Source organism: Carcharhinus amblyrhynchos, chromosome 6 (assembly GCF_965287045.1).
Source record: "Carcharhinus amblyrhynchos chromosome 6, sCarAmb.v2.hapA, whole genome shotgun sequence".
NCBI lineage: Eukaryota > Metazoa > Chordata > Chondrichthyes > Carcharhiniformes > Carcharhinidae > Carcharhinus > Carcharhinus amblyrhynchos.
This window is the reverse complement of record NC_137329.1, coordinates 14,240,361-14,265,818: the sequence shown is the minus strand read 5'-3', so window position 1 is coordinate 14,265,818 and position 25,458 is coordinate 14,240,361. Positions and strand designations below refer to the sequence as shown.

The following is a 25,458-nucleotide window of genomic DNA, read 5'->3' as shown; positions in this document are numbered from 1 at the left end:
TCTGGAAATACATACTTGCTTGTAAAGCAGCATTGCAATTTCACTTAATTAGCTCTCACAAAACAAAGAAATTACTTGTTTCTAATCAGGTTATTATTTAACTCGTACCCTTGATTTAAAGTTTACAGCCATCATCCCTTCCCTCCCAAATGCTGCTGTCTCAATAAACCCAGAGATTTCTAAAATTCAAATTCGGATTTACAAAAAGTGGCAGATGTTGAGAGTGTGGCTATTGGCAAATGACCATCGGAGATTAAATGCAGGAACAAAAGGCTTATTGATCTACAATTATTGTTACTCTCCACAAAATAAAAAAAGTGTTCAAACTAGTGAAAAATGAGAGTTTCATTTTAGATTGTTACAATTCAGCCAGCCCTAACAAGAGGGCCTTTAGTGAGGGTAAATGGGCAGTTATACAGCCAAGGTGATAGTAAAATACAAAGTAAATATTCCGCTAAGAAATAATGAATTTCTGTTGTTAACCCATCAGCTAGGGAAAAATATCACAATGGCACAGTGGGCAGCACTGCTACCTCAATGAACCTGTTCCCAGTTTGGGTCGTTCTCCCCGTGTCAGCGTGGGTTTCCTTCGGGTGCTCCGGTTTCCTCCCACAGTCTGAAAGACATGCTGGTTAGGTGCATTGGCCATGCTAAATTCTCCCTCAGGTGCACCCAAATAGGCGCATCTAGGGGATTTTCCTCAGTAACTTTGTTGCAGTGTTAATGTAAACCCACTTGTGGCACTAATAAATTAGAAACACTTTTAAGTCTGCAATTGATGCTTCAGAGCAACGGGCCTGAAATCTCTGGAAAGCAATGAGCTGATCAAGATGAGAGGCAGGGAATGGTGACAATCCTGCTGTGTTAGATCAGATCTTTCCTGCAAGCTTATAGTGGGGTCCTGATTAAAGAAGTTGGCTTACTGCAAAGAAAGCAGGTCTTGTGGAAACTTCTGCTGTTGCACTGTATCTCCTCAGCATGGTAGACAGTTTTCTCACAGGCAGCACACTTGGCTCCACCACCCCACTGCGGCATCTCCTCAGAAAATGATGATCCAAAAATCAAACTGAAATTGACAAAGATCACAAGGCGTTAGTGCAATTTAATCCTCAGTAAATCAATTTTAGCACAGGACAAAGTTTCACACAAGAATCTGGGATCAATTTCCTACCATAACTTTGGTGGAAACAAGGAAAAAAAAAACTTAAAGTTTATTGATTCATGTCACAAGTAGGCTTACATTAACACTGCAATGAAGTCACTGTGAAAATCTCCAGCACCTGTTCGGGTATATTGAGGGACAAATTAGCATAGCCAAAGCACCTAACCAACACATCTTTGGACTGTTGGAGGAAAGCCACACAGACATGGGGGAAGAACACAAACTCCACGCGACCCAACCCAGGAATTGAACCTTGGGTTCTTGGCACTCTGAGGCAGCAGTGCTAATCACTGTGCTGCTACCATGAGGGTTAGTTGAAATAAAATGACATAGCTGAATTTTAGGGATGCTAGATAAACATTTAGAAAGGATGAATGGATGGAATTGCTAATAGGAGTTAGCTGAAGAGGGATGGAAGGAGGCTTGTGAGAAGAATTTTAAAAATTGGCAAGATCCATTAGGGCTGAATGGTCTCTTCGCTCATGATTATGGTTAAGCAAAAAAAAAACAAATTACAAACTTTTCTTTATGTGTGGTACTTCAAAACTAATTGAAGGATTGATTCAAATTAAACTGCTCAAGAGATATACTTGTTTAGTGTTTACCAGGATATTACACCCTGCTGCAAATCAAGATTTATTTCTAATGATGCTATTTATTTCCAACCAGTTGGATGATCTGATGAATGAGCAGCTGCCAATCTACAAATAAGCTATTATGTTTCAATCATTATATCGATTTCCCGTATTGGACTGAGTGATAAGGGATGGCTGAGATCACATGCCTCTCCACCTTAGCAGCAGTATCTTGCTCTGGTTCTCAGGACACTTTTTTTTTTAAATTTGTAAGCATTGACATGGGAGATCCCTAGTTTATGAGATGTCCCTGCTTACTGCGACCTACCAATTGCAATTTGACTGTTCCCGTGTACTCCTAATAACATGCAATTACTGGATTTAAATCCCAATAGCAATGCATTTCATATCATGCAAAACAGCATTGCAATAAATATTTAGATCCCTCATCTACAAATAGAAATTTATTTCAATTAACTCGAGCAGATGTTACTTCAGAATATTAACAGTGAATCTCAGTACAAACCTCCTGTGGCTACTTTCACTGAAATCATTCTTGAGAAATGGAGTTTTAATTTTTTTTTAAAAACACACTGCCACATTAAGAGTCAGCGTTAGGAGTATCTTTTCCCCCACGTTCATTGCAGTGCCCTGATCCTCGAATGTCACAAACATGTCACTGTCAAACAGATACCATAATCTATCAGCCTACCATTATCCTTGCACTCTATATGACAGCTTCCATTATAGGCCTTTTATGGAATCCTCGTGGTTGCTTGGCACAAATGTGCCATTGTTAACAAGAAGACAAATGACATCATTGGCTCGAGAGCTATAGATTAGTTAGTACTTCAGGAAATAGACCAATGGATAAATTTACAATCCACCTTGGATTTCTCTATTGAAATATGATCGGTGATCATTACCGTTCAGGAGCATTTCACATGGACGGCTCCAAGTTTATTAGTGGCACAAGTCAGCTTACATTAACGCTGCAATTAAGTTAGTGACAATCCCTTAGTCGCCGCACTCTGGTGCCTGTTCCCATACACCGAGGGAGAATTTAGTGTGCCCAGTGCTCCTAACCAGCACGCCTTTTGGACTGTGGGAGGAAACCGGAGCATCTGAAGGAAACCCACACAGACATGCGGAGAATGTACAGACTCCACACAGACAGTGACCCTAGCTGGGAATCAAACCCGGGTCCCTGGTGCTGAGGTAGCAGCACTAACCACTGTGCCAACATGAAAAATACCCTTTTGAATTAATGATTCTTTCAATTAATTGTTAGAAAAGAAAGGATTAATGTGTTACAGATGGGAAGGGGAGTGAGTTAATTTAAATCAGCCCCAAATTTTCCTCTTAATACCAGTCTGTAAATTGAAAAGTGTTTTGATTTGCTTTCATCCTTATAAGCAGTAGTGTAATTCCCAACTTTTTTTTTTGGCATGATCCAATTTCTATTAAAATGACCCCACATCAAACTCACAGTAGGATGAGCTCAAAGGATTAGTTTATTTGCACACAATTAAAAATCAGGGAAGAAGGATTTCAGTGAAAGTGGCCACACAGGGTGCAACAAGATAGGCATACAGAAATTAATCAATCTTGCAGGCAACATTTGGTACAAATCAAATGTAGATTGGGACAGGCACTCAAACCTGTACAGAGCCAGTTTGCTATACTGCTGCTGAGTGGGTGGAATGATAAAGGGCTGACCTTTCCAAAAAGGCAATATTACGAGTTCCACCAGCTGGAGAGAAGGGGACAGCATGTCACAAAGAACAAAGAACAGTACAGCACAGGAAACAGGCCCTTTGGCCCTCCAAACCTGTGCTGAAATGTCATTTCCATCTCTTGACTTTGGCAAGGGTCAGTACCCTTTTGTCTGGGTTCTTTGTCCTAGCAGCTGAATTAGCACTGGTTGGTCAGGCCTAACTTATGAATGTAGAAGGCCTCTACATAGTTCCCTTTGAATTTGGTCACTGCAGTCCCTTAGGGTGATTGGGATCTCTTCAGAGATACAAACAGCTTTGATACTGCCGAATAGTTTTATTCAAAAGGTCACTAGCCAGTAAGCGGGATTTTCCAGCTGTTCTGCTGGTAGTATTTTCCCACCCACTGATGGCGATTGTCTACCATGGGTTCTCCAGTTGTGGAGGATGTCAACAAACAGGAAATCTCATGGACAGTGGTGGTACCAGAAGACAACATCGTCAGCCAATGGCAGGCTACCTCCACCAATGTAAAACATGCTATGCGAGAGCACAAAACCCCACCCATAGTGACAGATCTTGCACTGCAACTGTACAATAAATCTCAAAAGTATCTATATTGTTTAGAGAAGTGGTTCAAATGAAATCCAAATGTTCTTTGATAATGCTATTGTCTTTATAACCAAGATATTCACTCTTTCCCTCCATATAAACTGCACACTGCCCATTGTTTTACTTTGCAGATTGGATCAGAAATAGTGGTGACCCATTTTTCTGGTATCCAGACACATAGAATACACTTCCAAACAAACAGGCAAAACTCATTCCATATGCCTCCTAATTCAAATGAATTTATTACAAGACTGAACATTTTACAGGGTAACCTCAAGAATATTCACCTATTGATTGCAGTTACTGTATAATCTTGTTACCCGATATCAATCTTGGGACATTTGTACAATTGATTTTATCGAATGACTTGGAGAACCCGAGCAACCTGCAGGGAGTGTTTATTTTCTTTGCCCATAGCCAGCTGCTGCTCTATTTCAGTGAGACAGGAATCGATATCTCACAGGCGGTGATAAGATACCAGTGACTGCCAGGCGGGATAGATTAGCTCTGTCAGCGCGGCCGATTGTACTGCAGTTTCAGTAAATGAAGAAAGGGAATGGCTGGAATACCATGATAAGGATCCAGGAATAGATGGGCTAGAAGCCCCAGTGACATGGCGCTGATGTTTTTTTTCCCTAAACATACACTGCTTCAGAAGCTTTCACAGGAGCTGTTGCTGATTATGTTGCTACATTACAAAGTGAATCACTGCTTCCATTATGCAAAGATTGTGCTTTTGTTCAATGCAGCAGCGCCTACTTGCAGTTGGCCTCTTTCTACTTTCAGTGCTATTGCACTCAATTTGTACTTCTTTCATTTTGAATCCGATTAATTTTAAATTATTTGATTTAATTTTGTGCGGTGCACAATATAAAAGCTATTTTAAAAGGTTCAGTTGAAACATATTCCCCCAACATGAAACCATCATTGCATCTATTCGACAGATGGCATGAACAGACAAGATATTAATGTGGTCGCTCCTGTAAAAATTAACAAATTTAGCTTATGGCTTATGACATAGGCCCCATTCATTTCTCCACATCTCATTTCATAAATACCAGTGCAGGTGGGAAAGTTGCAAGTTTTCCACAGACACGTGGACTCAACAGGTCACACAAAAAAAAAAGGAACTTCCCATTTATTCTGGAATTGTTTCAGATATCCAGTAAATATTTTCTTCTTCTCTTAGTATATATAAATGACTTGGAAGAGGGAGCAAATGGTGTGATCAACAAATTTGCTGAAGACACTAAGATGGCTGGATTAGCGGGCAGTGAGGAGCAGTGTCTGGCAATATAACGGGATATAGATAGGCTGGTATATTGGGCAGATATATGGCAAATGGAGTTTAATCCTGATAAATGTGAAGTGATGCATTTTGGCAGGAATAATGTAGGGAGGAGTTATATGATAAAGGGTAAACCTATAAAGAGTATAGGAATGCAGCGGAACCTCGGGGTGCAAGTGCACAAGTCTTTGAAGGTGGCAGTACAAGTGGAGAAGGCTGTGAAGAAAGCTTATGGTATGTTAGCCTTTATAGGAAGGGGTATAGAGTATAAGAGCTGGAGTCTGATGTTGCAGTTGTATAGAATGTTGGTTAGGCCACATTTGGAGTACTGCATCCAGTTCTGGTCGCCTTACTACCGGAAGGACGTGGAGACTTTGGAGAGAGTGCAGAGGAGGTTTACCAGGATGTTGCCTGGTATGGAAGGACTGGGTTATAAGGAAAGATTGAGCAAATTGGGGCTGTTTTCCCTTGAAAGACGTCAACTGAGGGGGGGAATCTAATAGAGGTATAAGATTATGAAGGGTATAGATAGGAAATAGCTTACCACTGTTTACTCTATGTTAGGGACGCACAGTACGAGGGGCCACAGGCTTGGGGGGGGGAAGAGGTATAACACGGATATTAGAGGGAGGTTTTTCCCACACAGAGGGTAGTGGGGGTGTGGAATGCTCTGCCAAGCAAGGTGGTGGAGGCAGGAACACTGGATTTGTTTAAGAGTTACATAGGACAGGCACATGAGTGGGTTGGAGATGGGAGGATATAGGAGGAGACTGTTTTAAATAAGGTTCATTAGCATTGGGACGTCCCTGGTAATGTATAAGTATGAGGAATGATAACGTTTTTCTCTTTTAATCCACAGGTTTTAAGTCGGTCCGCCTTGTTGTCCAACGAGGGGCATACACTCGATGGGTCGTACTCGGGCTGCTCTTGGATGTTTGAGAGTAGCCTAGTGCTTCATGTCGTTAGTGTGCGCTTAAACTGGACCAGATGTTGGGCAACACGACAGCTCAGTGACTATCACTGTTTGCTGTGCAGACACATGGATTTGGGCCGGTGTCTGTGGGAGTTTGTGCATTCTCCCCGTGCTTGCGTGGGCTTTCTCCGGGTGCTCCGGTTTCCTCCCACACCCCAAAGATGTGCTATTAGGCTGATTGGACAATAAATTGTCCCTAAATTAGTTTCCCTCAATGTGGAATACCATAATCATCGATAAGGGTCATGGGTGGAGGGGGGAACTGGTAATGTTAAAATGGCGGCACGGGCGCCGAAGGGCCTGTTTTTGTTCTTTATTCATTAGGACACAAAAAAAGTGCATACCCTGTCCGATACTGCAGAAACACTTGTGCTTGTTTGCAGGGCAGGTCAGAATGCAGAGTGCCAAAGGGGAGCTGAGAAATAAAAATGTGTTTGCCTGGAATTTCCAATTGTCCCTTTCCCCCATTCCTTGGGTAATCATTTTCCTCAGCGCAAGGCGTGGGGGTGGGTGAGTATGTTGGTGGGGGCGGGGGGGGAAAGCAGAGAGCAGTGGGTGGAAGAGAAAGGAAATAAATCATGAGTGCCTGGACTGAGAGTCCAGTCATTGCTGGAATAAAACAGTCCCAGTACTATCTAATGTTGCATGGTCATTGCTGGAAGTACTTCCAGCTTCAGCACAGACTCACCTGGAAGCCTCCACTCCTCCAACCATAGTGGCATCACCAGATTTTTGAAACTTTTGCAATTGCCCTTCCATCCAATTTACATACATTCTTACCTTTTTAAGGGCACAAAAATAGAAATAAGGAAGAATTTTGATAAACCACTTGCCACAGGCCATGGCTGAGAGTCCAGGATTATTCAGATCCATGTTCCTTTCAAAAGGGAAGCATAGTAACCATTGCTATGCACACTGTTTGAAATATGGTCTTAATGCAACTAACCATTGCACCATCCATTCTATGGTATGACAGAAGTCTTGGTGAGGGTGCGGAAAAGATTTACTAGAATGGCCCCAGAGAAGACAGATTTCAGTACGTGGAGAGATTTAATAATAGTGCTTACAATAATGAAGGGTTTGATAGCTTAGTTGAGGAGAATTGGGATCTGATGGTCAGATACAAAAAAAGAGATTTAAAATGGTAATTCGCAAAAAGAACCAAGAAAAGCAAAATTTCTTCTTTACTGCAAGAAATACTCTGAAAAGGATGGTGGGAGCAGATTCAGTGATAACTTTCAAAAGGGGAATTGGACATACGTTGAATTTGAAAAAGAAAAATGAGCAGTGCTATGGGGAAAGGGATTAATGCAACAGAACTGGTACGGGTACGGACAGACCAAAAGGCATCCTTCAGTAACTCTGAATGAGCTTAACATTTCATGAATTTGGGAAACCGATACTTCTGAGACTAACTACAGTCTGTAAAACTCTGTTTGTTTGAAAGAAAAATTATCCCATCTCACTGGCTCACATAACCCTAGATCTCTGGATTACTTGTAGAAATAGTCTCTGTATCTCCCTACGTCGAGATTTCTGCATTCCAATTATGAAATGAAATGGTCGCCACAGTCCCAGTGCATCAGAGGCTGCTCTCCCCTTGAGAGAACTGACAGGTGATGATTTAACCTGAGGGTCACCACACCTCAGCCAAGGAGGAGGTTGATAACACAGTATGGGAATTAAACTAGTGCTGTTGGTTTGCTGTGCAGTCAACTGAGCTAACCGACCTCTTTTTCAGTTATTAAACTTGTTTCAATGTGCTTCAAGATTGATACATGGAAAAACACACATCACTGAGACAGGAAGAGAGAGATGATTAAAAAACATGACAAAAGGAATGAGTGTTTTTTTCCCCCCAAGGCAGATTAAAATTGAAGAGATTGAGAAGTTTTGGATAAGAATGCCAGAGAATATAATCCAGATAATCTGAATGGTTATGCAAATGTTACCTTGGTTTATATCTAACTCAACAATTGGGCTCATTTCAGAGCAATAGTCATTGAACCAAAAAGGTCTTTCGCAGCTGGAGCTATGACTTAATTAGTTTTCTGACAGCCTTCCGTCTCTTTAAGGTGATGGTTTGCACCATGGATAGTCAGCTCTTGTGGAACATCAATTGCTGTGATTTGACATGGCACACTCTGCCACGTTTTCTACAGAGGAAGACAAATGGGCTGAGAACATGCATGATTCCCCCTCCCCAGTTTCTCTGGGCCCTTGAGCTGAACTTTTTGTTTCTGCTCATCTTTCCAATGCTTTTCCAAAGCAAGTCAGCCTTCAGAGGTCACAGCCATTGGTGACTGTCTCCCAGTTATCACTGTCAGCTGTGCCATCATGATGAAAAGGTACCTTCTTTTTGAAAAAAAACACAACTTGCATGCGTACAATGACCTCCAGAAACTCAGGATATGCTTGGGTCTGATTGACCCTTCAAGTTTTCCATAATCATGTGACCATGCCATGAGGCTGCCTCTACAGGCAGACACCTTAATATCAGTTTAGTAACAGCCCCTCATAGAAACAAACTGAAACTGTCTAGAGGTGGCAGAGTGGTTAGCATTGTTGCCTTACAGCGCCAGGGACCTGCGTTCAATTCTTAGCTTAGGTCACTGTGTGAAGTTTGCACATTCTCCCCATGTCTGCATGAGCTTCTGCTGGTTTCCTCCCACAGTCTGAAAGATGTGCTGGTTAGGTGCATCTCCCTCAGTGCACCCGAACAGGCAGAGTGTGGCGACTAGTGGATTTTCACAGTAACTCCATTGCAGTGTTAATGTGGTGGCACTACTAAATAAACTTAAAATGTATACTTGCAACAGAGTGTGGCAAAAATAAATCAATAGATTTTTAAACCCATATATTCAACACAAGTTCAGAAATGAAAACAAGACCACTGGACATACATGAAGGTAGTAATGCAGCTAGCAGGGGTTATGCGAGTTTTAACAGTTAAAGGAGGATCTGATTGAAGATAAATTGCATCCTAGGCTGAGAAAGAGCTCAGTGACAATAAGTCTCCCGAAAGATGAGAAACTGATGCCAAAAAAAAGCAATAGATGTTGTGTTGAAATGTAGAATTGGGAAACGTCAGCTCAAGCACACGTATTGCAGAGCAGATCAGGGAATTCACTCTGCCACCAAAAGAGATAGGACACAAATACAGCAGAGGACAGCATGCAGAGAAGAACCATGCAGCTTGGGAGAAGCAGTGTTTTACCTGCAAGAAACAAAATCATTTCATACACAAGTACTTGGTCAGAAGCAAAGCAAGACCGTACGCAGCCACTGAAAGAGATTTCAGCACGAGATTGACAAGGGAAAAGTGTCATACGACCAAGAAGGTAGATAGACACTCATGTATTATGCAAAATAATGACCTGTACAGATATGTTGTAAGTGACTCAACATGGAAATATGAAAAGCCCTCAAAACTAAAATTGAGGTTGATTCCATAGAGTCCAAAGAGGACAAATTAGTCTGATAGCCCGATTTAATGGCAAGGGTGATCTAGAGTTCCAGGTCAAAGATGGACACACATTTCAGCTGAAGAAAGTCTAAAACTTGGACCGGTGACCTCAAACACCCCAAAGATGGAGGCAGAGGGAGAGAATATTCGAGTAAACCACAAGTCGTTTGCCGACCGTGTTAGTGAAATGAAATGCATGAGCCAAAGATAAATGGTCCATAGGTTCACATCACAGCTGAACAGCAAGATTCCAGTTGAGTACATACCTCTTAAAATGCATGAAAAATAAAATGAAGTCTTCAATAAATCAAGCTCTACAGGAGTGGAACAAATATCAAAGACAACACAAGGTATCAGGATGAAATTTCACCACAATTCCACAGTTGATATATCAAAGCAAGAGTTGAAAAAAAAAAAATAGGTCCAGCCACATCCAAAGATGTGCAGGTTAGGTTGACTGGCCATGCCAAATTGACCTTATGCCAGGGGGATTAGCAGGACAAATGTACAGGGTTACAGGAATAGGGCCTGGGTGGGATTGTGGCCAGATACAGACTCAATGGGCCAAATGGCCTCCTTCTCCACATTAGGGATTCTATAATTCATATGCAACTAGTGAAGCGGTTTTAGTCACAGCATCGGCTGGCTGGGGAGAAGGAATATCACCAGCTGGTCAGAGTAGAGAACCACTACAATCCCTGTGGCGCACACATCTCCAGCAAATGCACTGGAACAACAACAGTCATCAAAAACTATGGGAATGACACTATCCAGACAAGGAACATCACCCAGATGTACAGAAAATATTAACTTGATTATTAGGAGAGGTGCACGATAACTGACTCAATGGTCCATAGGTTCACACCAGAGCTGAACAGCAAGACTCCAGCTGAGTACATACCTCTTAAAAAAGTGTTAATGCAGGAGAACAGTGAGAAACTTGGGTAAACTCAGTCACATGGGATTGTGCACAGAAATATGTATTTTGTTTGCTGGGAGAAAAGGGGAAGTTTGTAGCTTTAGTTCAACATGAAATGGTGGAGGAGGTGGGGGGGGGGGGGGGAAAGGGAGGAGCGGTTTGGTTTTGAAAGGCAATCAATCTGATTGACACCTTGGGTTTTCTCTAGTCATGTGACCATGAGATGAGGGTGCCTCTGGAGGCAGACATCTTAAGATCCGTTCAGTAAGAGCCTCTCACTGACGAAGTACAGCTGTCCTTATACTTGCAACGGGACATACCAAAGTGCTTTATAACCAATTAAATACTTTTGTATCAAGGTCATAATGCAAGCACTCAAATTACACACAAAATCCTACAAACAGTAATGTGATAGTAGCTGTGAAACAGAATTAGATTATTTACATCTACCCGAGAGGGCAAATGGGACTTTGTTAATATCTCAGTTGAAAGACAGACACGATCAACGTAGATTAAGTGGACATGAACCCACGACCTTCTCTGAGCTAAGAGGTTTAATGGTGTTCTTACATGTTGTATCCTCAAATGGTAGGAGATGCACATTTGAGGGCATGTCAACATTATAATTTTTTTGGGCTTTTGCATCAGAACTCGCTGTTATGTTGTCCAATAGCAAACGCATTACGTCTCCCAGCTACTAAAGCAGCAAGCATTGAGCTAACTCAGCAAATGTTGCTGGTATGTACAATACAATTAGTTAGTTCAATGTCTGCTCAACTAATGCTCTCAAATGAAAAACAATGCAAGTGGAATCCATTAATTAATATGCTCTGCCCACACCCTTACATGCTAGCTGAAGGTAGCTGGCTTAACCAATACCCTAGTACCACTGCACATGCACAGAGGGCTGGATGTCCATTATAAGGTAGATTCATCAGTGGAGGCCCAAAATAGTACGAAATGTGAGACCCACATGCAGTTGTGAGGGAGCAAGTTATAGTTTGATATCAATCTTACTAAATTCAGATTGTACATTATGAAAGGTGCATGCAAAAGAGGCTAAGAGTGCATCTTTACAGGGCTAGAAAGTTGTAAGACAAGTTATCTCAGCCCACTCCAACATATCTTGTTAGTGGCTGATTTCAGAGCACAATAGGCAGAGGGTTAGAATCAGCAGGATTTATATTCAGCAATGGTTCCATTTGTAGCCCTAAATCACACCATCCAATGACCTGGGTGCTTATGTAAATTGAAGCAACAAGTCTCTTTGGTCGTGGGAGCATCGCAGTAAGGGTTAATCAAGTGCTGTCATGATATGTCCAATAAAGATAGAGGCAAGTATCAACATCAGGAGTGGGAACCTTGACTAACTTTTAATTTTAGAACTTGCACTTCAATTAGGTCAGATCCTTTATTTGTTGCAAAAAAGAAAAATCTTGTACTTGAGAAAAAAAATCTGAATTTCAATGATAAAACAATTTTAAAGTGACGTGTGTAGGATATATTCTCTATGTGGGATACATGATGTTTCTCTACACCCTAGCCTTGACTGTAACTCTACACTCTGCAATCTCCCTTCCTTCTCTATGTATGGTATGTTTTGTCTGTATAGCACACAAGAAACAATACTTTTCACTGTATAGTAATACATGTGACAATAATAAATCAAAAAAAGGACAGTAAATAGCATTGACAATGCAAGTTACTACCCCATTATAAATCCTCTGTTGTACACAACAATATTTACTAGCCCTCATTTATACTCAGCACTTCTAAATTTACCCGAGGCATTTTAATATGCATAGCCAAAATTAAGTTTCCATTTGGTTGTGTAACAAAAATATCAGCTCTAAGTTTATTTAAGGTGCAAGTCCAGACTTCAAAACGTTGGCAGGCAGTTGAGAATTTCTCTGAATAATAAACAAGTCTAAATATATAAATAGGCATATAAATCATGTACTTCAGGTTTTGACATCTTTTAGCCGCATGTCCTTGGTAGGAGATAAAGGCAACATAGCATTGAATTCTCAGGCGTTTACAAAAAGCAAAACTGCTCCATTTAAAAAAAGGTCCTCTGTGATAATGAAGAGAAATAGGAGTGACGTTCTTCTCGGATGTATTGTTTTAAAACGATCTGATAGTGTCTGCTGTAGTTCAATTGGTAGCACACTTACCTCTAGATCGCAAGGTCCTTGTTTCAAGTCCCACTCTCGGGCAGATAAATAGAAATTAACTAACCTAGTACAGCACTGTATTGTCAGCACTGTTGTCTTTCAGATGAGATGTTAAAGAACTATGCAAGGGCAATTTTTTAAAAATAATGAAACTTCACAGCAAAGTGTGACTTTGAAAGGTGCTATTTTTGAGATTGTAGTTATTTTTGTTAGCAGGATGCCCAGTATGGAGTTACTTAACATTCCTTATCATACATCAAAATGATCAACATTTACTGATTTTTGAATCCAAACATCACCACTCCTTTATTCTCAAATCAGTTTTATATGAATGGGTGATTTAATATTGGCTATACATATACAGACTAATAGAGTGATTACAAGACAGATCACTAAAAGGGTCACATGGAATGAACCATGCAGTTTAGATGATTTATCTTATGATCAAGAAATTCATTGAATCAATGATATCTGCATATAGTAGGAGGGTCAATTTTGTTTTCAGGTCATTTTTGTGCTTATTTCCTTGAAATACAGGTGTTACAATGCATTGTGATAACACTGTATGTAGCATAATACACTGCAATTTACTGAGATCTAATATACCCAGTATATGATCCATTCCAGATAATCTCCCAGGGGGTAACCACATGGGAGGCACCAATTCTTGTTGTAACAGTTTGGCACTCCCTGCAGCCTTGCCTATTCCACCCAGAATATGATTTACCCCTTGCCTAGCCAATGGCTGATGGCAGGCTACTTAACTTTGATGGGCATCAAGATTCTATCCTCTTACTTGACATTTGCATGCTTCCTAGCCTTTTAGCTAAGATCAAGCTCAAGATCAGCTCTGACAAAGGATCATCCAGACTTGAAACGTTGGCTCTAATCTCTCTCCACGGATGCTGTCAGATTTACTGAGATTTTCCGGCATTTTCTCTTTTTCATTCAGGTTCCAGCATCCACGGTATTTTGCCTTATCAAGATCAGGTGTGATGCCTGCTCATCAACTTGGATCTAGTATGTATTTCTCATGTGGACCATGAATTGGGTTCAATTTGAATTTTTTTTTGGAGTAAGCAAGGGGATGGATTAAGGGCTTGTCCTATCCACTCTCTGCACATTGGCCTTTAAGTGAGAAAGGAGTGTGTGCTCTGACATTTGGATAATTCTCAGGTACGGGAATCCCCTCCCTCCATCGATCCTTCAAAAAAAAATCTAAATTTGTCAGCCACAGTGGAAGTTAGCAGAGGAGAGTGCAAATAAATGTCAACTAGGAATCTTACCATCATAGAAAAAGTGTGAATACATGTAAATATTTTCCTGATTTTTTTTATTATCTTGGCGCTTTGGTTACTTTATTAAGCACTTCCTTGTCAGACATTTTCAGTTCCATTACAAAAGGAGGACATACTCCAACAATATTTCCCCATAGCCTATGGTTGAAAAACCTCACATTGTGATCATTTTTAAAAAAATTATACATACATGGGTGTTGCTGGCTGGGCCAGTGTTTATTGCCCAACCCTGAGCATATCTTAAGAGTCAACCACATTGCTGAGGATCTGGAGTCACATTTAGACCAGGCCAGGCAAGGACAGCAAATTTCCTTCTCTGAAGGACATTGATGAATCAGGTGGGTTTTTAACAACAATAGTATTATGCACCATCACCAGATTTATTCATTGAATTTAAATGCCAGCTACTGTGCTAACATTTGAAACCATATCACCACACCCACCTCCCCCACCCCCAATCATTAGACTTTTAATTCCATATTTCTATTGAATTCAAATTTCACCATTCTCCATGATGGGATTTGAAGTGGGTCATAAGACCATAAGACATAGAACATAAGAAATAGGAGCAGGAGTAGGCCATCTAGCCCTTTGAGCCTGCCCCGCCATTCAATAAGATCATGGCTGATCTGTCGTGGCTCAGTTTCACATTCCCGCCCTCTCCCCATAACCCTTAATCCCCTCGCTTATCAAAAACTCATCAACCTGCATCTTAAAAATATTTAGCGAGGCAGCTTCCACCACTTCAACAGGCAGAGAATTCCAGAGATTCACCACCCTTTGAGTGAAGAAGTTCCTCCTCAACTCCGTTCTAAACCGCCCCCCCTTTATCTTGAGGCTGTGCCCCCTAGTCCTACTGTCCTTTCTGAGCAGGAAGAGTCTCTCCACCTCTATCCTTTCCATCCCATTCATCATCTTATATGTCTCAATTAGATCTCCCCTCATTCTTCTAAACTCTAACGAGTACAAACCTAGTTTATTCAGCCTCTCCTCATAGCTCAACCCCCTCAACTCCGGTATCAGCCTAGTAAACCTCCTCTGCACTCCCTCCAAGGCCAAAATATCCTTGCGCAAGTGTGGCGACCAAAACTGCACACAGTACTCCAGCTGCGGCCTCACCAATGCCCTATACAGCTGCGGCGAGACCTCCCTTCTTTTATATTGAATCCCCCTTGCTATGAAGGCCAGCATCCCATTAGCCTTCCTGACCACCTGCTGGCTGGGTTTTTGCAACTCGTGCACAAGGACCCCGAGGTCCCTCTGCACCGTCGCCTGCTGCAGTTTTTCGCCACGTAAGTAACAGTCCTTCCTACCAAAGTGGACCACCTCGCACTTGCCAACATTAAATTTCATTTGCCAGTTCCTGGCCCATTCGCCCAGCCTATCTAGATCCTTCTGCAGACTCTCCACACCCTCCGCTAAGCCATTTGGCCCATTAAGTTTGCTCCACCATTCAATGGCTATTCTCCTGCCTTTGCCCTGTAACATTTGACCCTTTTATCATTCAAGAACTTATCTCCCTCTTAATGCATTCAATGATCTGGCTTCCACAACCTCTGTGGCAATGAATTCCATAGATGCATCACTCTCTGGCTGAAGAAATTCCTCATCTCAGTTCTAAAGGATCCCTTTACTCTGAGGCTTTGCCCTTGAATCCTAATCTCTCCTACTAATGAGAGCATCTTCCCCACATCCAGTCTATCCAGCCTTTCATTAAGTTTCAATAAGATTCCTTCCCCCATCCTTCCAAACTCCATTGAGTGCAGACGGAGAGTCTTCAAACATCAAGCTTTTCATTCCCAGGTCCTCAGATCTTGCTCTGGATTATTAGTCCAGTGACAATACCGCTACACAACTGCCCCCATTGAACAGATGTATTGGTGGTTTCATTTCTGTCTTCTCTATGTGAAACTACTACCCCGGTAAAAGACAAGATAACTAACTGGCTCCAGTGCAGTGTGTTAAGTTGGCTTGATGGCCATGTAAGTGGATCCCACAACAACAGCAGCGCAGGTTTGATTCCGCCTGAGGACTTGAACTCTGCCTCTTTACGCCGCTGCCGCCAAGAGTGGAAGGCAATGGAAAGTCATCAGTGCCAAGAAAAGCATCAGCAACAGACAACGCTCCAAGGACTTGCTTTCAGGCAGAACACATGAATGAATCAATTCCACATTCCAATGAAAATGTTAATTAAAAACACTTTTAAAAAGTTTCCTAATTATCAATTTTAAAAAGAGAACAAAATAAAACGTGTGTACATCAGTGTGTTAGAATATAGGCTGTTTGACTAATCCAGCATCAGTTGAGGGAGTTAGTAGCTACAGTTGACAATAACGAAGGTGAGGTTACATCACATAGCAAATATAGGTTTCAGAACTCGGTGTATACATTAAGGGCACTGTACGGAGTATTGTTCCCGATTGGGTATGGTTTTTTTCAAAAAAAACTGAATAAAAGCTGCCGGTAATAATCAGGATTTTTGGCCATTAAATATACACAGTGTCACAGCTTGAAGAAACAGTTCCTGTTCATAACTTTATTTATAAAGCTGGTATTCAGCATCTTTACTGATACAAGCTTGCGGAAGGAAACACTTCTACTTTGCCCATACACCTGCTCATCATAATCAGTCATAACACAAATTCCACACATTTTCTTTGAAATAATTCTCTCTCTCACCCCCAGCACTCCCTGGGCCACAGCTCCGGGGAATGGGTTGGGTCAATTGTTGTCATTCATACTTGAATATCGGTAAGCTATCCAACTGCGAAGAGCATCACAGCAGATCTTGAATCTGTTCTATTTGATATTCACACACAACCACATCCAACAGAACATCGTTGGAGGAGAATTTGGTTATTTATTCCACCCTTAAACACAATCAACTAGTCCACATCTTTCCCAAACCCCTTAAGCACAATCAGTCTACAGCTTCCCCAACCCCCTAAACTCATCCTCTCCCATTAGTAAATTTCCTCCAGCACAGAAACAATAGCTTGGAATATTGACTCAGTTACAATCCTTTGCCTTCTCATTTAAGAGGCGTTAATTACATTTATTACAATCCTTGTTAACAGTAATTGTCCCTACATCAGTTTACTCTCAGGTGGAAATGAAATACTGTAAAGTATTTAATTTTGATGGGAATATGCTACCTTTTGAAACATTGCCGGGGAGATCGCTTTAAATCAAATTAGAATCAATGGTGAAAAAATTGCCTTGGAGAGAAGATGGATTTGCCTTACCGAGCGCTGAATCAGATGCAGTCCCGTCCCACAGTTAATCAGCTTGCTTGATGCTTTCGCCCCCCTCTCTAGAAGAGTCCAATTTAAATCCTTCCACTGATGGACCTTAGGGCCGTGCAGTTTGTGACGCGACTCCAAGCTTTCAGCTTAAAATAGCCACTGACAAAGCAGAGAATGACTCAGTGCATCAGAAATTAGGAATGAACACAAGAGTTTGCATCGCAAATGATGAGTGACCTACAAAAACCGACTCCAAATTATGGCATGTGCTGGAATTTTAAAACTGACAGAACTGTTTTTTTATTTTTGGAACCTGATCTAGGCAGTGCATCAATTCCCAGGGGACTTCGATGAAGGACATTATTACATCCATTTTAATTTTCACAGCAACGGGTTCTCATCATTCTACCGTTGCTCTAATTTGATTTACCCTGGATATGTTGTTTGTGCAGATTCTTGGTTAAATGGTACTTTGGAATTCGGCTTCAACTCCCACATTAGCGTGATATCACAGCTCTGACCTCCATAATGAAACATCCTGAGTCCCTATCATCTTTAAACCCCGTCTATAAAGTTCAAATGACCATATTTAAATTGATCTCATTAAATCGAATTATGAAGCTGAACTTATTTGATGTTTTCTAGGAATTTTAGGACACAGTTAATAAAATGTAATGCAGAAAGTGATGGCCACACTTCCCCCTGCCCGGTGAGTGCTTGATGAATAATTGACTTGTAATTAATTGGCTCATTGAATTGGTATTTGCTTGTTGAAATTTGTAGAATGTAAAGTGCAAAGCACATCACATATCAGAGAAAAGTTGCATAAGTCAATTGTGTTGGCTTTGAGACTTAATTACAATGATAAAGTATGTGATATTAGAAAAATATGTGTGGGTGCAGTGTCTCAGTATTTTGGTTGTTTGATATGATTGTATATCTAGATCCATGTACTGTGCTGATGGTGTACTGTTAGCTTCCACATTTTGGGACCAACTTTTTGAAAGGAAAGATTGATTGAATCAACCCCAATTCAGCATGAAATTGGATTCATGATTTAAACAGAATTGCCAAATTGATTTTTAAGTTGATTCAGGGATTCCTAGGCTGCCTATAACTTCAGCAGCCTCAGTGTCTTACCTACATGTGGAGCATGAGAGATTGTATTTGGACTCCTTAGCTTCTGACTGCACCTCAATCACACCCTCCTGACCTTTGGCTATTGAGTGTGGATGGGAATGGCTAGGATGGAAGAGTTCCCAGTGGGTTTGCTCTTGATCAAAGTGGCTATCTGCAAGTCTAGGTTGGATAGGGCCAGTGCAGTGGTCATTTTGGCTGTTCCTTGCTCTTCCACAGTGTTGTCTATGCCTATGGCTTTGCAGAAGGAATACTTGGGAACAATTAAAATATTTTGTAACTGGTGGTCACTGCTGGAACCTGAATGCATTGTTGACACATATCTGGGGGGCTTATGAGTTTTTATTAACACTGCGTAATGGCTTTTTATCCTGACTGCCTGCCCCTCTACTGCAGCAAGGTGCCCATGGAGAGGGAGCATGTGGTGTCCACAGGTGCAGTTCATGTCTTCTAGGCCCACTGGGCACTGCAGGGGCTGGGATGTATTAAAGACCCTGTCAATTACGTTTTGATTTAATTTTTTTTGTTTGGGCTGTCCCCTTCCTTTTGGGGAGCTGCCCCTTTTAATTTGTCCCTCAGTTAATTTGAGTTAGTTTATTTGGTTGGTGTCAAAAAGGGATGTGTAATGGCTTTTTTTTTAGTCATTTGTGGGACATGGATGTCACTGGCTGGCCAACATTTATTGCCCACCCCTAGTTGCTCTTGGAGGGCACTTAAAATTCAACCACATTGATGTGGTGCTGGAATCACATGTAGATTTCCTTCCCTAAAGGAAGGAAGAAAAGCGAACCAGATCAGTTTTTCTGACAATCGACAATGGTTTCACGATCATCAGTAGATTCTTAACATAGAACAAAGAACATAGAACATTACAGCGCAGAACAGGCCCTTCGGCCCACGATGTTGCGCCGACCAGTTAAAAAACAATGACCCTCTAACCTAAACCAAACCCTTACCATCCATAAACCTATCCACGGATCTCTTAAACGCCCCCAAACTAGGCACATCTACAACTGCAGCAGGCAGGGCATTCCAATCCCTCACCACGCTCTGGGTAAAGAACCTACCCCTGACATCCGTCCTATAACTACCACCCCTTAATTTAAAGCTATGCCCCCTCGTGCTAGCTTTCTCCATCCGAGGAAAAAGGCTATCACTGTCCACCCTATCTAAACCTCTAATCATCTTATATGTTTCAATAAGGTCCCCTCGTAGCCACCTTCTTTCTAACGAAAACAACCTCAAATCCCTCAGTCTCTCCTCATAGGACCTCCCCTCCATACCAGGCAACATCCTAGTAAACCTCCTCTGCACCCTCTCCAAAGCCTCCACATCCTTCCTATAATGTGGGGACCAGAACTGCACACAATACTCCAAGTGCGGCCACTCCAGAGTTTTGTACAGTTGCAACATGATGCTGCGGCTCCTAAATTCAATCCCCCTACCAATAAACGCCAAGACACCGTATGCCTTCCTAACAACCCTATCTACTTGATTCCCAACTTTCAGGGATCTATGTACACATACACCTAGATCCCTCTGTTCATCCACACTATTCAGAGTCCTACCATTAGCCCTGTACTCTACACATCCGTTATTCCTGCCAAAGTGAATTACCTCACACTTTTCCGCATTAAACTCCATCCTCCACCTCTCGGCCCAGCTCTGCAACTTATCCAAGTCTCCCTGTAGACTAAGACACCCTTCCTCACTATCTACCACACCTCCGACTTTGGTGTCATCAGCAAATTTACTAATCCACCCAACTATACCCTCATCCAGATCATTTATAAAAATTACAAACAGCAGTGGCCCCAAAACAGATCCCTGAGGCACACCACTCGTAACTGAACTCCATGTCGAATACTTACCATCAACCACCACCCTCTGTCTCCTATCCGCCAGCCAATTCCTAATCCAATTTCCTAGATCACCCTCAATCCCATACATCTGCAATTTCTGCAGAAGCCTTCCATGGTGAACCTTATCAAACGCCTTACTAAAGTCCATATATACCACGTCAACTGCCTTACCCCCATCCACCTCTTTGGTCACTTTCTCAAAAAACTCAGTAAGGTTAGTAAGGCACGACCTACCCTCCACAAAACCATGCTGACTATCTCTAATCAATTCATTACTCTCCAAATAACTATAAATCCTATCCCTAATAATTTTTTCTAAAACCTTACCCACAACAGAAGTAAGACTCACCGGTCTATAATTCCCGGGGAAGTCTCCGTTCCCCTTCTTAAACAATGGGACGACATTCGCTAACCTCCAATCATCTGGTACTATACCAGTGACCAACGACGAGCTGAAGATCAGAGCCAGAGGCTCTGCAATTGCCTCCCTTGCCTCCCAGAGAATCCTAGGGTAAATCCCGTCCGGCCCAGAGGACTTATCTATTTTCAAACCCTCAAGAATAACTAGCACATCCTCCTTATCAACTGCAATACTGTCCAGTTTACAACCCTGTAACCCAGTGTTCTCCACAGCTACATTTATGTCCCCCTGCGTGAACACCGAAGAGAAATATTGGTTCAATGCCTCTCCAATCTCTTCCGGTTCCACACATAAATTCCCACTGCTGTCTCTAACTGGCCCTAATCTTGCCCTAACCAACCTTTTGTTCTTAACATATCTATAGAACGCCTTAGGATTCTCCTTAATCCTATCAGCCAAAGTCTTCTCATGTCCTCTTTTAGCCCTTCTTAACTCTCTCTTTAACTCCCTCCTAGCAAATCTAAAGCTTTCTAGTGCACTACCTGAGCCCTCAAGTCTCATCCGGACATAAGCCTCCTTTTTCTTTTTAACCAGCGAATCAACTTTCCTAGTGCACCACGGTTCCCTAGCTCGACCAATTCCTCCTTGCCTGACAGGGACATACATATCAAGGACTCGCAGTAGCTGCTCCTTGAAAAAACTCCACATTTCGGATGTTCCCAGACCCTGTAGTCTCCTAGTCCAACCTATGCTTCCTAATTCTCTCCTAATAGCCTCATAATTACCCTTCCCCCAGCTAAAACTACTGACCCGAGGTTCAAGCCTATCCCTTTCCATCACTAAGGTGAATGTAACCGAATTGTGGTCACTATCACCAAAATGCATCCCAACTTCCAAGTCTAGCACCTGGTCTGGCTCATTTCCCAGCACCAAATCCAATATAGCCTCACCTCTAGTTGGCCTATCAACATACTGAGTCAAGAAACCTTCCTGCACGCTTTGTACAAAAACTGACCCCTCTAATGAGCTAGAGCTATAGCTATTCCAATCAATATTAGTAAAGTTAAAGTCCCCCATAACAATTACCCTATTACTTTCACTCCTATCCCGGATCGTCTCCACAATCCTTTCCTCAACCTCTCTAGAACTTTTAGGAGGTCTATAAAAGACTCCCAACAGGGTGACCTCTCCTCTCCTATTTCTAACCTCAGCCCATACTACCTCAACAGACAAGTCCTCATTAAACTTCCTCTCTGACACCGTGATACAATCCTTGACTAATAATGCTACCCCTCCCCCCCTTCTACGTCCTTCTCTACTCCTACTGAAGCATTTGAACCCCGGAACCTGCAACAACCATTCCTGACCCTGCTCTATCCGTGTCTCTGAAATGGCCACAACATCAAAGTCCCAGGTACTGATCCACGCTGCAAGTTCATCCACTTTATTGCGAATACTCCTCGCATTAAAGTATACACATTTCAAACCCTGCTCCGCTTCACCCCCACGATGCCGTGCATTGCAGTCCCCATCTATGCCCCCCTCACTTTCACCCCCACTACTCAGGATCCCACCCCCCCCCCCCCGAATCAGTTTAAACCCCCCTGCATAGCCTTAGCAAATTTTCCCCCCTAGATATTGGTTCCCCTCTGATTCAGGTGTAGACCATCACTCCTGTAGAGGTCCCACCTTCCCCAGAATGAGCCCCAATTGCTCAAGAACCTGAACCCCTCCCTCCTGCACCATCCCCTCAGCCACGAGTTCAAACTTTCCCTCTCTCTGTTCCGCTCTACACTATCCCGTGGTACAGGCAAGAGTCCCGAGATAACCACCCTGTCCGACTTGGCCTTAAGTTTCCACCCCAACTCCATAAATTTCTGCTTAATATCCCCTTCCCTTAACCTCCCTATGTCATGCGTCCCCACATGAACTATGACTTGGGGTTGATCCCCCTCACCCTTAAGAGTCCTGAACACCCTATGTTTTCTAGATATTTTCCAGATATTTACTCCAGATATTTTCTATTGAATTCAAATTCTGCCGTGGTGGGATTCGCACACAGGTCCCCAGACATTAATGGTGTTTCTGGATTAATAGTCCAGCAATAATAATACCTCGAGGCCATTGTCTCCTCTGCTGCATGCTGCAATGGTTTCATTTATTCTCTTGTTTAGACTCCCCTACACAAAGGTAGGGAATATAAAACTAGAGAGCGTTGGTTTAAGCTGAGAGAGATACAAAAGGGATCCTGAGGGGTAATTTTTTCACACAGAGGGTGGTGACTGTCTGGAACAAGCTGCCAGAGGCCGTAGTAGAGGTGGGTACAATTGCCTTTTAAAAAGCATTTAAAAGGTTACATGGATAAGATGGGTATAGAGGGATATGAACCAAATGTGGGTGATTGGGACTAGCTTAGTAGTTTTAAAAATAGAGGGCGGCATGGACCAGTTGGACTGCAGGGCCTGTTTCCAAGCTGTAAATGACTATGACTCTTTGAAGTATTGGATAAGAATGTAGTAAATACTATTATTTTCATTTGATAACATTTCCTTGACTTTTATTTATAATTGAGTTATTGTCTGTGCTCCTTTTTAAAAACCTTTGTTCATTTAATGTCATTTTATGCCATTCGGATAGACAAATAGATGAACCTGCTGAGGACAGAAAGGAGGAAATTTGTCTATCAGTTCCAGCTGACGAATGTTGTAAATTCAAGCTCCAGTCTTGAGAATTGAGTACGTAATCCAGGCTGTGTTTTAGGTCAAAGATACCTCTGAGGCTGTTATTGAGTCAAAGTACAGTAGTTTTATTTCAAAAGCTTTTGGGAGAGACCTGTTACCTAACAATGGTTTACCAGGCTTCTCACTGAACACAAGTATGGGTATTTATACATCACGATTCTCAGCATCAGTCACGATGTAAACTCTGGTATCAGCCAGGACCCCGCAACGCTTCTGCTTCCAGCCAAGATGCAGCCCCCGGCTTCAGCTAGGGCCCGCAGCTTGTCTGGCAGTTTCAGTCACGATGCAGTCATTGGTATAGTCATGATCCACATCTTTTCCGGTGGCTTTGGCAGCTTCTCCATTGAAGTAGCTTATGTGGTCGTGGCTTCCCAGGGGAGTCCTCCTGTCAAATAGCCGTTATCGCACTCTACCATCTGCAGCTGTTTAACTATGCTTAGCTAGTACAAACAGGTAAGATTTGCAATGTCTACAAAATAACACTCACATTTAACTATCTGTCTTTATGGAAATTAAAGTTAAAGAATGAAAGACATGAACAAGTAAGGAAAACATGAATAAATAGTTTATATTGATGCCAGGGGCAGTATAAGCTTGAGGAAATCTGCCATGAGGAAGGGTTATGTTTGTGATATATGCTAAGTACAAAGTGCATTGAATTCATTAGCCCTTTCCCTCCTTCAGCTGAAATCTTTACCTGTGTAGAACTGGGGCGGGGGGGAGGGGTGGCTTCAGATGAGACATTAAGCAAAATGCCTGTTATCTCTGGCGGATGTAAAATATTCCATGACACTGTTGGGAAAAAAAACAGGGAAATCTTGCACTCAACCAGCACCTGAAACAATTAATCTGCTCATTCACTTCATTGCGGTCTGTGTGCAAATTTGCTGCTGTGTTTCCTATGTTACACACTAATTGTGTGTGGTTGACAGGAAAGTGCTTTGGGATGTCTCAAGGTTGTGAAAAGTGCTTTAAGAAAGCCAATCTTTCTTTCTTTCTTTATATGGAGTTCATTTTATTCCAAGAACGTGATTTCAGTTAATGATGAATGGATCATTTTGCTATGAAACATTCTTTCAGTTTATTAGAGAAGACATCAATTATGGATTGTAGTTTAGTAACTGTTCTAAGAATTATTGCATTGACCCAAATGAATTGATTAAACTTTTGTTTCCCGTGATCAGTTGCTGGATGTTTGTACACGTAAATCTCCCATGTCAATGATGGGTATTTGGAAAGAGTATTCTAGAGCTTTAAGTGATATGTGCTTTTGAGTCATGTCCTAGTTATTACATACAACATGAAGGAGAAAACTATGTTTTCCTCTTCCAGTTTCCCCTTTTCAAGTATTGGCTTGGGAATTGCTTTCATAGTTGCTGATTCTGGCAGTCCTCAATAAACTCCATGCAAAGAAAGACAGACTGGCATTTTTAAAGTACTTTTCACAACCTCAAGACATCCCCGAAGCAATTTACCAATGTGGCCATCCTTTGTTCGTTGGTTTAGTCAAGCAAGTATAATAGAAAATTGAGATATTTGGAACCATGTACCAAGTGGAAGCAAAACCGTCCATTAAATAAAAGTAATTTTCTCATTTCTGAGGAGATGAACCTTGTAAAGAGTTGGTCCCTGTGTTTGTGTGGGTGTACTTACCAGCTGCAAGGTGCTGAATAGTTATCAGGAGTATTAACTATTTTTCCCCAGCCTCAGGCCACAAATGGTGAGTACGTTGCTGCCTCAGCTGACACCAAATAGTTCAATATGGACTGAAGGTTGGACCTGTGACTATCCTCCTTGATGTGGTCCTATACCAGATACTGTATTTATTAGTCAGCAAAGAACAATGAGGGATATGTATGATTTCCTGTTATGCCGAATTTCCGACTTCAATTTTTTCATTGGTACGACTGAAGTACAGCTCAATTCAAAT

At 41.9% G+C, this 25,458-nt stretch overlaps 1 protein-coding gene across 2 annotated transcripts in view; it reads right to left on the bottom strand.

Annotated features, from left to right (window-relative positions):
* The window catches only part of csrp3 (cysteine and glycine-rich protein 3 (cardiac LIM protein)), a 30,941-nt gene extending 13,406 nt beyond the window's left edge, over positions 1-17,535 (bottom strand). The window contains exons 1-2 of one of the 2 annotated variants that reach the window (XM_080191543.1): positions 17,428-17,535; positions 924-1,066 (exon numbers count right to left, since the gene is read on the bottom strand). In XM_080191543.1, coding sequence (XP_080047669.1) covers positions 924-1,035 — 112 coding nt within the window. In that variant the 5' untranslated portion in view covers positions 1,036-1,066; positions 17,428-17,535. Of the gene's footprint in view, positions 1-923; positions 1,067-17,422 lie in introns of both variants that reach the window. The other variant, XM_080191544.1, reaches the window with a different exon arrangement.
* Between the last annotated feature and the right edge of the window lie 7,923 nt (positions 17,536-25,458).